The 16,151-nt window shown below is 42.9% G+C and overlaps 1 protein-coding gene across 2 annotated transcripts in view; it reads right to left on the bottom strand.

Annotated features, from left to right (window-relative positions):
• robo3 (roundabout, axon guidance receptor, homolog 3 (Drosophila)) overlaps positions 1 to 16,151 on the bottom strand; it is a 131,097-nt gene that overhangs the window by 33,641 nt on the left and 81,305 nt on the right. For both annotated transcript variants that reach the window (XM_024393773.2, XM_024393774.2), the window contains one exon: positions 12,845 to 13,016. In XM_024393773.2, coding sequence (XP_024249541.1) covers positions 12,845 to 13,016 — 172 coding nt within the window. The remainder of the gene's footprint in view (positions 1 to 12,844; positions 13,017 to 16,151) is intronic.

Genomic DNA, 16,151 nt, shown 5'->3' with positions numbered 1-16,151 from the left:
CACATCCTTGCAGTCAGATTGCAGTATAACTGCAGTACACTGTATTATAACTGTAGTTAGAATGCAGTATAACTGCAGTAGGCTCCAAATACTGTTTCCAAAATAACCGTTTTTTTTTACTACAATAATTTTGCAGTTGAACTGCAGTTACAGTGCAGTATAACTGCAGGACCCCCTAACGGTGAATGATGAACTGAAAACTTGAAAGAGTAAGTTTGGTTCTATGAGCCTCTCGTTCACATGTCGTTCACCATAGGGGGCTTATTGGAGCTGTCATTTTGACTGAGACTTGTAAATGTGTGATTTAAACAATGTACATTTGATAATTGCTAGGCAAACAAATATGAGGTCTAATTGTGGCTGCAACCGGACTAGATTGTGAATGACTCTTGGCGGAATGCATTGCTTGACTGCTGTGAGGCTGATAAGTAGCCTGATGACTCACACTAGCTAATGTTAATAACTAACCCTGCTTTTATAGCTAAGACGCCGAAAAGCTGTTGGGTTCCGTTTTGTTTGAACAATGGTAGGAGAAAACCACCAAATCAAGTTCCCTCTAACCTGGCCAAGGACCAGGTTAGACAAACCTCATAGTTTCAGGCTATACGCCGCGATGATGTAAATCTGTGGGCTCCGGTTACTCGATACATTTGTGTGTTCAAAGCACTTCATTCACAGTAAGTCGATGATTGGCTGAGATAATGAGTGGGCTGGACATGTTCGGATTGGTCTGCCATGTAGCACGCTTCTGTATTTTTGAACTGGTCAGTATGTGTAGGTAATCCTGTCTAACCTGGCTAATTTTTGTATATATATTGTGTAGTAGAACTGCATACTTGTTGTTGCTCTCCACTTTCTGGAGGACCGAGTTTTGAAATCAGTGGAATTAGAGTATGATAGTTAAGGACCCCTGTCTCCGTATTACATCTTCAAACTAAGGGCAACCATGGCATCCGTGACAGAGGGAGAAGCGTCCATCCATGTATACGGGTAAGATAGTCTGGCTAGCTACATTTTCAGATATTACACGTTTCTAAATTTCTCAGAAGGTTGTTTTCATATCAAGTTAGTGTACTGTTAGCTCACTAGCTAATGTTACTTGGCTGGCTCGCTAGCTAACATTACGTGTATGAATAACCGTCAAATTTATGAACGCTCAACACCCGTTGAATATGGCCAGTGTCAGTAAACGTTGGCAAAAAAAGTGTAATTAAATTGTTGCCAGCAGCACAGTTGCAATCACCAATACTCTGGATGACATAAAAACAGCCTAACCAGCTCTGCTACGGCGAGTAAAATGGTCAGAGTGAGCTGTTCTCTCATGTGTATCTAGAAATAGCTAGAAAGCTAGCCAACGTTGGCCAGTTAGCTTGGATGCTTGACTGCTGTTGTTAGGTCAACTAACTAACATTACGTGTATGATCTGTGTTGTAATATTATTCATATCTCAGAGCCATTTACTTTGCTAGTTATAGCCTCATGTTAGCTATCTGACATTGAGACTGGTTGGTTAACTACCTGCATATTCATGCAGAGTAGTAATGTCATGAGTTGGGATTATGGTTCATTGTTTAGCTAGATAGCTATATGTCTTAGCGAAAGATTCCACTATGCAGGTAACCATTACAATAGAATGCTAATGATGTATTGTGACAACTGTTGATAGATATAGCTGGTAAATTTGCTCTGGCATTTTACTCCGATTCAGAGCACTCTCATCTGAGTGTGCCAGAGTGCAGAATAACTGACGAATTTACGAACGCTCCACACCCGTTGAATATGGCCGGTGTCAGTAAACGTGGGCAAAAAAGCGTAAATTGTTGCCAGCAGTCACCAGCGCTCTGGATAACATAAAAAACAGCCTAATCAGCTCTACTAGGGCAAAGAAAATGGTCAGAGTGAGCTGTTCTCTCATTTGTGTCTGGAAGTAGCTAGCAAGCTAGCCAACGTTAGCCAGTTAGCCTGGGTGCTTGACTGCTGTTGTTAGGACAGAACACTCGGATTAAAGAGATGGTTGGGGTTAAAGCTTAAGGGGGTTTGAACGATGCTGAACGGGTGTAGACAAAGAGGAGCTCTCCAATAGGTGTACCAAAATATTCAAAGGCCATTTTCTCAAAAGTTAGGTTTTCCAAGCAGAATTACTTTCCCATTGTTCCTCAACTGTAGTGTGTGATATACCATTTTCTAGCTCTGAGTCGCTACATTTATTCAATGTAAAAAACACCATTTCAAATGTTGCTACATAAGACCGAATCGAGCTGATCAGTTACATTTACAAAAAAATCTTCATATTGCTTTCTCCCATTAGACAGCAATGTTATGGCTTAACATGCCAAAGTAGCACTGAATAATTAAATATTAATTTGTGTAGACCTGGAAAACTATTTTTGTGTTGAGCGGCGTGAGGGAGGCGGAGGACCGTGAATAAGTCATTGACGGGTCAATTACTTTGGCATTTACCATTCCCTCTCCAATGCATCTAAAAGTTCTAATGGTAAAACCAAGGACGTTGGACTGCTGGGATTGTGTACAGTACATGCTGAAATTGGGTTTGAGATATTGGACTCCATTCTAAGAGGCCAAGGGGATACCTTTATGAAATAACATATTGGAAAGGAAACATAATAATTCACAACATACCACCAGGATTGTGGACACAATTCCTGCATTTGCCACATCACGTACCATTTATTTTATTTATTTATTTAACCTTTATTTAACTAGGCAAGTCAGTTAAGAACAGAGGAGTTGGTACTAGTGTGGCATTGGTACTATGTGGCATTTTTTGTGTGCTAAATAGCCATATGGCGTAAGTGGATACATGTCAATCTACCTTCATAGAGGCTAAAATATGGGAAGGAGGAGCGGAGTGTTTGTGTGCATGAGTGTTTATGTGTGTGGGCCTGTGCCTGAATAGTGAACAGTGTCCACAGATGAACAGTATAATTCTCGTTTTAATTGCAGTGGCACTCTCTGCATTGACTCTTCTTGAGTAATATAGAACATAAGTAGTACAGTATGCAGTTTACATCAATAGTGTACGCCTTGCCCCTTGGCACTAAATCCCATCCCTCCATAGACTGTCCATCCTGTAGTGAAGCACAGGCCCTGGCTTTAGGCTCACTAAACCACCATTGCCCTGCAAACAGAAGCAAGCCAATGGACATATATGTGTCTGTCTATGCCAACTCTGTACGTCTGTGTGTACACCATCACGTAAACATTACTGTGTGTGTGCTGACATCTTACAGAACAACATACAGTTTCAACATCACTTTAGTACCACTGTACCTCACTTTCAGTGTGTAGTCTATTGACATGAAGTCTGCTCAATGACATTTAGTCATATATCATTTTTAAAAGTTTTTTAAATTGTGTGTTTTGATTGATTGTACCCCAGCCAATGTCGCCAAAACAAATCATTAACACAAAATGTACCTCAAAATGTATATCAAAACTACAGACTTATTGTATCATCATGAGACAAATGTCTTTCTACGGGACCCAGAAATTCATTTTTTTGCTGAAGCCATAGCTAGTGATATTGTTGGTTTATGAACTCAAACACCATGGCTGAACTATGACAAAGGGAAAATGTGAAAAAAAATATTTACCATTGAGCTGTAAGGATAATGTACACTTAGGTTGTTGTCTGCATGCTAAGCTACGATATTCTAGCTAAGGTACAGTGCTTTGAGGCAAACACGGAGCACAAATGTGAACAGTGTCCACATGCATCTAAACAACAGTTTATCCCCTTCCCTAAATGGCACGGCGGGGCGATGGGAGCATGTGTTCCCGGCGAAGTTAATTTGCATAGCGCCATTCCGACTTGCGCTTTTTGATTACGTCTCGCGTTAACTCCTGCTGTTTGTTCATTTGGGGGACTGGGGGCGACAATGTTTTATGTTTGATGGCTTTGAAGAATCTTTAATTGATTTGGGTTTAAACAATTGTGAAGGAAGTGATGGAGGGTGAGGGGGAGGCGGGGGTGGGGTGGGGGTTACTGGGGGTCTAGTCCATTGGCTAAAACAGCAGTCCATGACATATGTCAGCATAAAAAATTATAATTAGGTAGTCGGAAATAGACTAATTCCCAAATGGCACCCTTTTCCCTTTATAGTGCACTACATTTGACCTAGGGCTCTGTTCAAATGTAGTGCACTATAAAACAAATACAGTGCCATTTAGGATGCATCCAAAGTGTTAGATGGTAATGGGATATGAATGTGGGTTTGTACGAGGAAGGCCCTGGGTTGGGTTTAGGAGATATTGGCTGTGTGTGTGATAGTTGATAACCCCCTAGGGATCACTAACTCCAGGGAAACTCATGCTAGGTTTCTGTCCTTACAGATTAGCTTTCATACACTCACAAACTGGCACACACTCACTCACACAGGAATGCACAAGCACACACACGCATGCACACACACACCAGTGGAGGCTGGTGGGAGGAGCTATAGGAGGATGGGCTAATTTGAATGGAATAAATGTAACGGTATCAAACACAAACATGTGGAAACCACGTTTGACTCGGTTCCATTAATTCCATTCCAGCCATTACAGGGAGCCCTCCAATAGGTCCTCCCATCAGCCTGTGACGCATACATACACATACACACACAAACAAACTGAAACACACACACACTAAGAAACTGTGACGGTGCAAACTATTTTGGAGGCCTCTGAATTTATGGGATGGTGGGAATCCATTCTTTAACGACAATGTTCAGGCAGGTGGGAGATTAAAACATGCCATGATTTCCTGATTTGTGTGTGTGTTTAGCATGTGTGTGTCTGTCCCAGACTTCTGCGTATGAACAATATACAATATATATCACGTATATCATGATATACAATATATATCAATGTATGTCATCCCTACAGGATTTCCCGGTGATTTCTTGGGATATTTGCATTAAAAAAAATGCTAGTGTTCTTGGCAATTCTGACTAGGGTTGCAAAGGTACTGGTAATTTAAGTCCCAAAAATCTTCAGTAAATGTGTTAATTAACAAAAAATCTATGGCAATCTATTGTAAATTTGGTCATTTATACTCTAATAACTTTAACAAAAAAAATATTCATATATAGTATTCATTTTTTAAAATCTGTGTCGATATTGTCCATGAGTTTCTAGTAGATAGACCACATGGTTAATGAGAAAATAGCCTAATCAATAAAACAATTAACTCTGCAACTCTTCCAAATATTGACTTTTATTCACAACTGCCACCAGTTTGACACCAAAACATTGACAACAAATACATATTGACATGTAATAATAAAGGATTTTTCATGCTGGAAAACTCATATTAAACACCAAAGGTATTCACTAAGTTGATGGTTTATAATTAGGATAATGCTTTTTTAGTTTATTTTAAAATCATCTTATTTAATTATGTAATATATTTTACATTGATAAGGCCACACAGAGGGCCAGAGCTAATTACAGACGCCTGTAATAATGTAAAGTACCCAAAAGGGCCACTAGATGTCTTGTGAAAGATTACAAAAAATCCTTGAAAGATACCAAAATTCTGGCAGTTTACTGGTAAACTTTGCAAACCTATATCTCCCTTTGCAACCATATACAGTATCTGACATTTTGCATGTTAATATGCCCTGATTTTGTCAAATTTGTCCTGAAAATGCTCTGACGAGGGAAAACGTTTGTTGACGTGTGGCTTGGTTGAACCATACAATGCTGTAAATGTGCAGTGATTGGTTGAAATTGTGAGCCCTCTTTTTGTACTGTGGTGATGGGTCAGTTTTATGTGATAATATTGATATGATTTGCCAACTCTGGTCTCTTGGCCCTCCCATCCCTACGGGATAGGCACCTCCTGCTCGGCCCAGTCAAAGCTCTTCTCTGTCCTGGGACCCCAATGGAATCAGCTTCCCTCTGAAGCTAGGACAGCAGAGTCCCTGTCCATCTTCCAAAAAACACAACCGTAGCTCTTCAAAGAGTATCTTAAATAATCTCACAATACCCACTCCTAACACTCGCACTTGACTCCCCGCCACTAGCACTGACTTTGCTGATAGCTACTTTATTGAGGAAAAATGTACTTACTATGACTGAGACATTTGGTTGTCCCACCTAGCTATCTTAAGATGAATGCACTTACTGAAAGTTGCCCTGGATAAGAGTTTCTGCTAAATTACAAACATGTCAAATGTAAATGTAATGATTTGACTGCTTTATGCGGAAATAGTGCATTGATTGGTCAAATTTGCAAGGCCTTGCATAATATGCATGGATTTGTTGATTTTACCAAAAAACATGCGATCACAGAATTGCGGAATCCTGGATGGACTGATACAGTGCCTTGCGAAAGTATTCGGCCCCCTTGAACTTTGCGACCTTTTGCCACATTTCAGAATTCAAACATAAAGATATAAAACTGTATTTTTTTGTGAAGAATCAACAAGTGGGACACAATCATGAAGTGGAATGACATTTATTGGATATTTCAAACTTTTTTAACAAATCAAAAACTGAAAAATTGGGCGTGCAAAATTATTCAGCCCCTTTACTTTCAGTGCAGCAAACTCTCTCCAGAAGTTCAGTGAGGATCTCTGAATGATCCAATGTTGACCTAAATGACTAATGATGATAAATACAATCCACCTGTGCAAGCGATAATATTGAAATGGAAGGAGTATCAGACCACTGCAAATCTACCAAGACCTGGCCGTCCCTATAAACTTTCAGCTCATACAAGGAGAAGACTGATCAGAGATGCAGCCAAGAGGCCCATGATCACTCTGGATGAACTGCAGAGATCTACAGCTGAGGTGGGAGACTCTGTCCATAGGACAACAATCAGTCGTATATTGCACAAATCTGGCCTTTATGGAAGAGTGGCAAGAAGAAAGCCATTCCTTAAAGATATCCATAAAAAATGTTGTTTAAAGTTTGCCACAAGCCACCTGGGAGACACACCAAACATGTGGAAGAAGGTGCTCTGGTCAGATGAAACCAAAATTGAACTTTTTGGCAACAATGCAAAACGTTATGTTTGGCGTAAAAGCAACACAGCTCATCACCCTGAACACACCATCCCCACTGTCAAACATGGTGGTGGCAGCATCATGGTTTGGGCCTGCTTTTCTTCAGCAGGGACAGGGAAGATGGTTAAAATTGATGGGAAGATGGATGGAGCCAAATACAGGATCATTCTGGAAGAAAACCTGATGGAGTCTGCCAAATACCTGAGACTGGGACGGAGATTTGTCTTCCAACAAGACAATGAGCCAAACCATAAAGCAAAATCTACAATGGAATGGTTCAAAAATAAACAAAATGGTTCAAAAATAAACATATCCAGGTGTTAGAATGGCCAAGTCAAAGTCCAGACCTGAATCCAATCGGAAATAACCTGACCTGAATCTGTGGAAATAACTGAAAACTGCTGTTCACAAATGCTCTCCATCCAACCTCACTGAGCTCGAGCTGTTTTGCAAGGAGGAATGGGAAAAAATGTCAGTCTCTCGATGTGCAAACCTGATAGAGACATACCCCAAGCGACTTACAGCTGTAATCGCAGCAAAAGGTGGTGCTACAAAGTATTAACTTAAGGGGGCTGAATAATTTTGCACGCCCAATTTTTCAGTTTTTGATTTGTTAAAAAAGTTTGAAATATCCAATAAATGTCGTTCCACTTCATGATTGTGTCCCACTTGTTGTTGATTCTTCACAAAAAAATACAGTTTTATATCTTTATGTTTGAAGCCTGAAATGTGGCAAAAGGTCGCAAAGTTCAAGGGGGCCGAATACTTTCGCAAGGCACTGTATACAATAAGCTCCAAAAGTATTGGGACAGTGACAAATGTTTTATTATTTTGGCTCTATACTCCAGCGCTTTGGATTTGAAATTATACAATAACATTAATGTTATAGTGCGGACTGGCCGCTTTAATTTGAGGGTATTTTCATTCATATCGGGTGAACCGTTTAGAAATTACAGCACTTTTTGTACATAGTCCCCCATATATTAATGGACCAAAGGTATTGGAACAAATTCACTTATGTGTATTAAAATAGTAGAAAGTTTATTATTTGGTCCAATATTCCTAACACGCAATGATTATATCAAGCTTGTGACTCTACAAACTTGTTGGATGCATTTGCTTTTTGTTTAAGGATGTGTTTCAGATTATTTTGTACCCAATAGATATGTATGGAAAGTTATGCATTGTGTCATTTTGAGGACACTTTTATGGTGAAAAATATTATAATATGTTTCTAAACATGTCTATAGTAATGTGGATGCTACTGTGATAACGGATGGTTCTAAATGAATCGTCAATAATGATGCACATATCATACCCCAAATACATGCTAACCTCTCACCATTACTATAACAGGGGAGGTTAGAATTTTTTATAAGGGGTAGGATATTTGTGCATCTGTCACGGCTGTTGAAGGAAGTGGACCAAGGTGCAGCGTGGTGAGCGTAAATGTTCTTTTATTATAAAAAAAAGCCAACAAAACAACAAACGAGAAAACAACCGTGGCAGAACTTCCCACCACCACAAACTGATCAAGCAGCATGTTCAGGAGGACTGGACATGGGAGGACATCCTAAATGGCAAGGGATCCTGGACATGGGAGGAGATCCTGGCGGGAAAGGATTGCCTGCCGTGGGAGCAGCTGGAAGCAGAGAGGAAGGCGGAGCTGGAAGCAGAGAGGAAGGCGGCTGGCACTAAAGACCGGGAGGCCACTCCCCAGTTTTTTGGGGGGGTTGGGGGAACACGAGGAGATTGGCTGAGTCAGGTTGGAGACCTGAGCCAACTCCTCGTGCTTACCGTGGCGAGCATCGTACTGGTCAGGCACCGTGTTATGCGGTGGAGCGCACGGTGTCTCCAGTACTCATTCTTAACCCGGTGCTCTACATTCCAGCTCCCTGCATCTGCCGGGCTAGGGTGAGCATCCAGCCAGAATGGGTTGTGCCAGCACTGCGCTCGAGACCGCCAGTGCGCCTCCACGGCCCAGTGTCTCCGGTGCCTCTGCCAAGAACTAAGCCTCCTGTATGTCTCCCCAGCCTGGTGAGTCCTGTGCCTGCTCCCAGAGCCAGGCCTCCTGTGTGTCTCTCCACTCCAGTGATCCATGGCACAACGCCTCCAGTGATGATCCATGGCACGAAGCCTCCAGTGATGATCCATGGCACGAAGCCTCCAGTTATGATCCATGGCAAGAAGCCTCCAGTGATGATCCATGGCACGAAGCCTCCAGGGATGATCCATGGCAAGCAGCCTCCAGTGATGATCCATGGCACGAAGCCTCCAGTGATGATCCATGGCCAGAAGCATCCAGTTATGATCCATGGCCCGAAGCCTCCAGTGATGATCCATGGCACGAAGCCTCCAGTGATGATCCATGGCACGAAGCCTCCAAACGACGGACTCCAATCTGGAGCCTCCAGCGACGGTCTCCAGTCCGGAGCCTCCAGCGACGTCCTTCAGTCCGGAGCCTCCAGCGGCGGCCTCCAATCCGGAGCCTCCAGCGACGGTTCTCCAGTCCGGGGCCTCCAGCGACGTCCTTCAGTCCGGAGCCTCCAGCGACGTCCTTCAGTCCAGAGCCTCCAGAGACGGGCTCCAGTCCGGAGCCTCCAGAGACGGGCTCCAGTCCGGAGCCTCCAGAGACGGTCTTCAGTCCGGAGCCTCCAGAGACGGTCTCCAGTCCGGGGCCTCCAGAGACGGCCTCCAGTTCGGGGCCTCCAGAGTCGGCCTCCAGTCCGGAGCCGCCAGCGAGGGTGGCCAGTCCTGGGCCCGCAGCGAGGATTCCCAGTCCGGGGCACGCAACGAGGGTCCCCAGGCCGGGGCCCACAACGAGGGTGCCCAGTCCGGGGGAGCGGGGTCTGCGTCCAGCACCTGAGCCGCCACCGCGGATCCCCCCAGACCTTTTGGGGGTACCAGAGAGATCCTTTTTATGTCTCTCTCTGGTTTGGTCGGGGTGTGATTTGGGGTGGGTAATTCTATGTTCTATTATTTGTATTTCTATGTTTTGGCCGGTTAGGGTTCTCAATCAGGGACAGCTGTCTATCGTTGTTTCTGATTGAGAACCATACTTAGGTTGCCCTTTTCCCACCTGTCTTTGTGGGAAGTTGACTTTGTTTATGGCACATAGCCTTTAGCTTCACGGTTTGTTTTGTAGTGTTTCTTGTTTTGTGTCTTTTCTAAATAAAATAATATGTACGCTCACCACGCTGCACCTTGATCCAGTTCTTTCAACGGCCGTGACAGCGTCTGTAACTTTCTCACTCATCATTATTCCTTGATTCATTAAGGATTCATGGTAGCATTCACATCTGCACTTTAACCTCATAGTCATTGTATCATTTCAAATCTAAAGTGCTGGAGTATTGTACAGAACACCCCCCCACCCTTCCGGACCCGATAGGCATACATTTTTTAATTATAGAGACCTGTTCTGAATGGACCCGAGGACAACTAGACCCTTTCCGTATAGACCTAGTTGGATCCAGACCCGGTCCGAGTGAGGAAAGCAACAGAAAGGAACATTTTTCAGCTACTTTATTAACCAGAGCTGATACAACTCGAGAGGAGGGAGAGAGGTGCCGCTCTAGCAGGCACGGGAGGGCCATACTGTGAGCGAGTGGCATGGGGAGGAGGGTGGGAGAGACAGCAGCAACTAACCAGGTCGACTTGCTGCCATAGCTGCCAAAGTTTTTTATCATCAAAAATGATTATGCAGTACCTGTCTTAACTGCATCAATCCAGGAGAAGCGGATTACTTAGTACCTGTCTTGACTGCTTCAAACCAGGAGAAGCGGATTACTTAGTACCTGTCTTGACTGCTTCAAACCAGGAGAAGCTAGTTAAGCTAGCTAACGTTAGCTAGCTAGGCTAACTGAGGCTGCAGTGCATGCACTTTCTCATCATACTGTTAGAAACAACAACAACTCCATTCAGAATATTAAGTAGCAGCCTGACTCCCTTTTGGCTATTGGTCATTGTAGACTATCCTTTTCCTTTAACTTTTAATTCTGTCATTTGAATTCCATCTTCCATTGATTAGATACAGTATCTCCTAACTTTTGCCACACATGGAGTGAGGCTCTATTTCTGTAGCCTATTGCCACTGATTATTTACAGTGCCTTTGGAAAGTATTCAGACCCCTTGACTTCTCCACATTTTGTTATGTTACAGCCTTATCCTAAAATAGAATAAATATATATATTTTTCAGCAATCTACACACAATATCCCATAACTATGAAGTTTAAAGAGGTTTTTAGAATGTTTTACAAACGTATTCAAAAAAATTTAAAACACATACCTTATTCACATAAGTATTGCTATGAGACTCGAAATTGAGCTCAGGTGTATCCTGTTTCCATTGATCATCCTTGAGATGTTTCTACAACTTGATTGGAGTCCACCTGTGGTAAATTCAATTGATTGGACATGATTTGGAAAGGCACACACTTGTCTATATAGGTCCCACAGTTGACAGTGCGTGCATGTCAGAGCAAAAACCAAGCCATGAGGTCGAAGGAATTGTCTGAAGAGCTTCGAGACAGGATTATGTCGAGGCACAGATCTGGAGAAGGGTACCAAATAAATTCTGCAGCATTGAAGGTCCCCAGGAACACAGTGGCCTCCATCATTCTTAAATGGAAGAAGTTTGTAACCACCAAGACTCTTACTAGAGCTGGCTGCTCAGCCAAACCGAGCAATCGGGGGCTAAGGGCTTGGTCAGGGAGGTGACTAAGAACCTGATGGTCACTCTGACAGAGCTCTAGAGTTCCTCCGTGGAGATGGAAGAACCTTCCAGAAGGACAACTATCCCTGCAGCACTCCACCAAGTCTCAGAGCGCTCAGGACTTCAGACTGGGGTGAAGGTTCCCCTTCCAACAGGACAATGACCCTAAGCATACAGCCAAGACAATGCAGGAGTGGCTTCGGGACAAGTCTCTGATTGTCCTTGAGCAGCCCAGCCAGAGCCTGGACTTGATCCCAATCGAACATCTCTGGAGAGACCTGAAAATAGGTGTGCAGCAATGCTCCCCATCCAACCTGAGAGAGCTTGAGAGGATCTGCAGAGAAGAATGGGAGAAACTTCCCAAATACAGCTGCGCAAAACTTGTAGCGTCATACCCAAAAAGACTCAATGATGTAATCGCTGCCAAAGGTGCTTCAACAAAGTACTGAGTAAAGGGTCTGAGTACTTGTGTACATGTGAAATATCAGTTTTAAATTAGCAAAAAAATTTAAAAAACCTGTTTTTGCTTTGGCATTATAGGGTTAGGGCTAGAATATGGCTATAACAAAATGTGGAAAATTCAAGGCATCAGAATACTTCCCGAAGGAACTCCATGATTGGCCAACAACAAGCTACACACGCCACGCTCTTTTCTCTTGAAAAGCAAGAGCAGCTGCATAAATTATAAAATGTCTCTCTCTGTCTCTACTGCAGCAATCGCATTCAGACCTGTACATTCCAGGCAAGTCAGTTAAAATTACACATACCCGAGACAATCATATCAGATTCAACTGAGACCCGTGACATTATTTAGAGTTCTGGATTTTTATTTAACCTTTATTTAACTAGTCAAGTCAGTTAAGAACATATTCTTAACTGGGACAGTGGGTTAACTGCCTTGTTCAGGGACAGAATGACAGATTTTTACCTTGTCAGCTCTGGGATTCAATCCAGCAACCTTTTGGTTATTGGCCCAACGCTTTAACCACTAGGCTACTTGCTGCCCCACGGGAATATGTGGATTCGGACCCGCTTGGGTCCCAGATCAGGTCTTGGGTATATGTGGATCTGTGAAGCCCTCTAGAGTTTGTGTTCCTCCCACAGACACTCACCACTCTCAACCTCCAGCAGGGCCTTGGTGAGGATGCTCCCAGCTACAGAAATAGCCTGACAGATGTAGTATCCCGAGTCCTCACTGTGGACGTCTGTGATGGTTAGATCCCCGCTCAGAGATACAGAGAACCGTCCCGACTGGGCAGCTTCCTGGATGGGGAACAGCAGGATCTGGGGAGGCAGGAAATGACACAACACACTGTCACATAACAAGTAGGCTGAAACCAGTCAGCACAGGGGGACAAAACTTTACATAAACTGTTGTCACACAACAGGTAAAGCATATCACAACACCGCATTATTATGAATGTAATTTGGTTCTCAATTAACCACCCTGATAGAAATTGGCTGTGTAAAACTGAATAGTATTTTGCGAGTGGAATTTTGAAAGTGTAAAGCAGTGGATACACTTAAGATAATTCAGCCACATGAGTGAGAGAGAGAGAGAGAGAGAGAGAGAAATAGAGAGAGTGAGAGAGAGAGTTTGAGTTTTTATAAAACCTTTATTTTTTACTCAAGTGTTAACATAAATTTTGTAATTCCTAAACAAAAATAAATACATAACATATACATTCAACTTATTTCATCAGCAAAAAATAATTTCCCCTCCTCTACAAAACAAAGCGCTCCTTCGTAGGCCCACTTCTCCTCAAATAATAGGCTATCTTTTACAGCTGAAAAGAACTCAAAATCTACTTTTATTCTTGCTTTCACTAATCCTTTAAAAACACATCTTACTTCCTGCCCATATCCCGTTTCTATCTTATGTTTCCTACTCAGAAAAATTGACATCTTAGCTTGTCCCAAAATAAAATTTAACATTTGACATTTTCTTTTCTGTTGTTTACTATATTGAAACCCCAAAATAAAAAACAGTGTTATTGAAAAACTCCCCTACAGCTTTAAACAAAGATTCCAGCATTTCCAATAGCTGTTTTATCCTCTCACACTCCATAAAACAGTGAAAAATGGTTTCTCTTATATTACAAAAAGGACATCCATCTCTAACATCTGAGTTAATAACAGATACAAAAGCATTAACTGCAATGATGCCATGTAAAACCCTCCATTACATATCACCAGTACCCTTTTGTAACAGTGGCTTGTACAGTGCTCTCCATGCTGGCTTTACCTTGTCATCAATGCCCAATTTTACCCTCCATCGAGTGTCTTTTCTATTTTTCAATTTATCTTTATTCAACACCTTGATACACCCCCTATACAAGTCCTTCCCATTCACCTCATCCAAACCCACCTCCTCCAACCCTCTCAAATCCAGCAATAACGCCTTTCTTTCTGACTCTGGGATATTTGGTGTAATCCCTAGTCTTGGAAATGAGAACGTCTTCATCTTGTACCTTCTTCTTGTGGCTACTAAGCATACCCCATTCTTCTGCTGACAGTGCCTTCCTGCAGCTCCCCAGCATTTGTCCGACAATCCTTTCCGACCTCATCCCCAAATGTTCTGCCACCCGTCTTCCATCCATTAAGGCGGGCCCAGCCACGGCCATTAACTGTTTGAAGGTGATGATTTTCCCCTTCACCAGAATCTTGGAGAAATGTGGAACAGCTGCAGTTGTACAATCCAGTCTTGCCCCATACACCAGAGGTTCCTCCAACAGCCAATGCACTGACTCCGCTGAAGTTCGTCTGGACACCTTCATTATGCTCCACACTCTGAGAAGGCCTCTGTAAAACGGAGGTACTCCCTCCCTAGAAATATGGCTACTATCAACCAGAAATAAAGCCTTCTTTAAACCTAATCCTCCAACCCGCTGTAATACAAGACCTGCCACCCCTCTCCACACCACATTTTCCGGTCCATAAAGCAACCTTTGAATAAACTGAAACCGGAAAGCAGCAGCCCTACTAGCAAGATGTACAAGACCTTGTCCCCCCTCCTCTTTTGACAAATACAAAACACTTTGTGCAACCCAGTGATATTTATCCCAAAAGAAATCCACAATAATTGCCTGTATCTTAGCCAGAAGGCCAGATGGTGGTTCTAAAACTGACAACCGATGCCACAGTGCAGAGGCAATCACATTGTTAACTATAATAGTGCGCTCCCTATATGACATACGAGATAGTAACCAACGCCATCTCCTCATCCTCCCTTCCACCATTTCAACCACCCCACTCCAATTTTTTTCCATAGTCCCCTCATCTCCTAGGTACACTCCAAAATACTTAAAACCTCCCTTACACCATTCTAGCCCCCCTGGCAAAGCCATGATCCCTCCAGACCATTCCCTACACTCCATTCCCCTAAAACGATCAACCATTAGACTCAAGCTATCCACCTCCGCTTGATTTTTCACTAACACAACTACATCATCAGCATAGGCTGAGAGACGAATAGGAGGAATATCCTCTGAAAAGTACACCCCTGCAATGCGACTTCTAATGCTATTTAGTAGTGGCTCTATATCAATGGCATATAACATTCCTGACAAAGAACATCCCTGCCTAATACCTCTACACACTTTAAAAGGAGCACTCAAACCACCGTTAACTTTCAATACACTTTCAATGTCACCATATATCACCTTTATCATGGCAATAAAACCAGAGCTGAACCCAAACGCCTCAAACGTGTGCCATAAATATTGATGTTCAACTCGGTCAAATGCCTTTTCCTGATCAATTGAAATTAGACCAGCATCCAACCCAATAGCCCTAGAGACGTCCAAAAAAATCACGAATCAGAGAGATGTTATCCCCTATCTGCCTGCCAGGAACACAGTAGGACTGATCCGTATGTATGATTTGCCCCATCACCTCCCTCAGCCTGTTGGACAAAGCCTTTGACAATATCTTATAATCAGTGCACAATAAAGCCACCGGCCTCCAGTTCTTCACCTCCCTCGGGTCACCCTTTTTGGGCAGTAGGGTGAGGACAGCCCTTCTGCAGCTTATTGGTAGTAACCCTCCGGTTAAACTATCATTAACTACTTCTAACCAATCCTCACCCAACATAGCCCAAAAAGACTTTAAAAAGTCAACGGGAAGCCCATCAATGCCTGGTGCCCTTCCATTTTCCAAGCCTTTTAATGCAGTGTATAAATCCTGCAAAGACAATGGTTGCTCAAGCTCAACCTTAGCTTTTGCAGCCACCTTTGGGAGCCCATCAAAGAACTGCTGTGTCACTGTTTTATCCTCTTTGTACTCACACTTGTAGAGCTCAGCATAGAACTCTACTGCCCTCTTTCTAATTTCACTAGGGCTAGTGAGCTCTTGTCCAACAGCTGATTTGAGACAATGAATACTTTTTCTTTGTCCATTCTTTTTCTCTAAACCAAAGAA

This window comes from Oncorhynchus tshawytscha, linkage group LG30, assembly GCF_018296145.1.
Source record: "Oncorhynchus tshawytscha isolate Ot180627B linkage group LG30, Otsh_v2.0, whole genome shotgun sequence".
Classification (NCBI taxonomy): domain Eukaryota; kingdom Metazoa; phylum Chordata; class Actinopteri; order Salmoniformes; family Salmonidae; genus Oncorhynchus; species Oncorhynchus tshawytscha.
The sequence above is the reverse complement of the archived record's forward strand: the minus strand, read 5'-3'. Positions and strand labels throughout refer to the sequence as shown.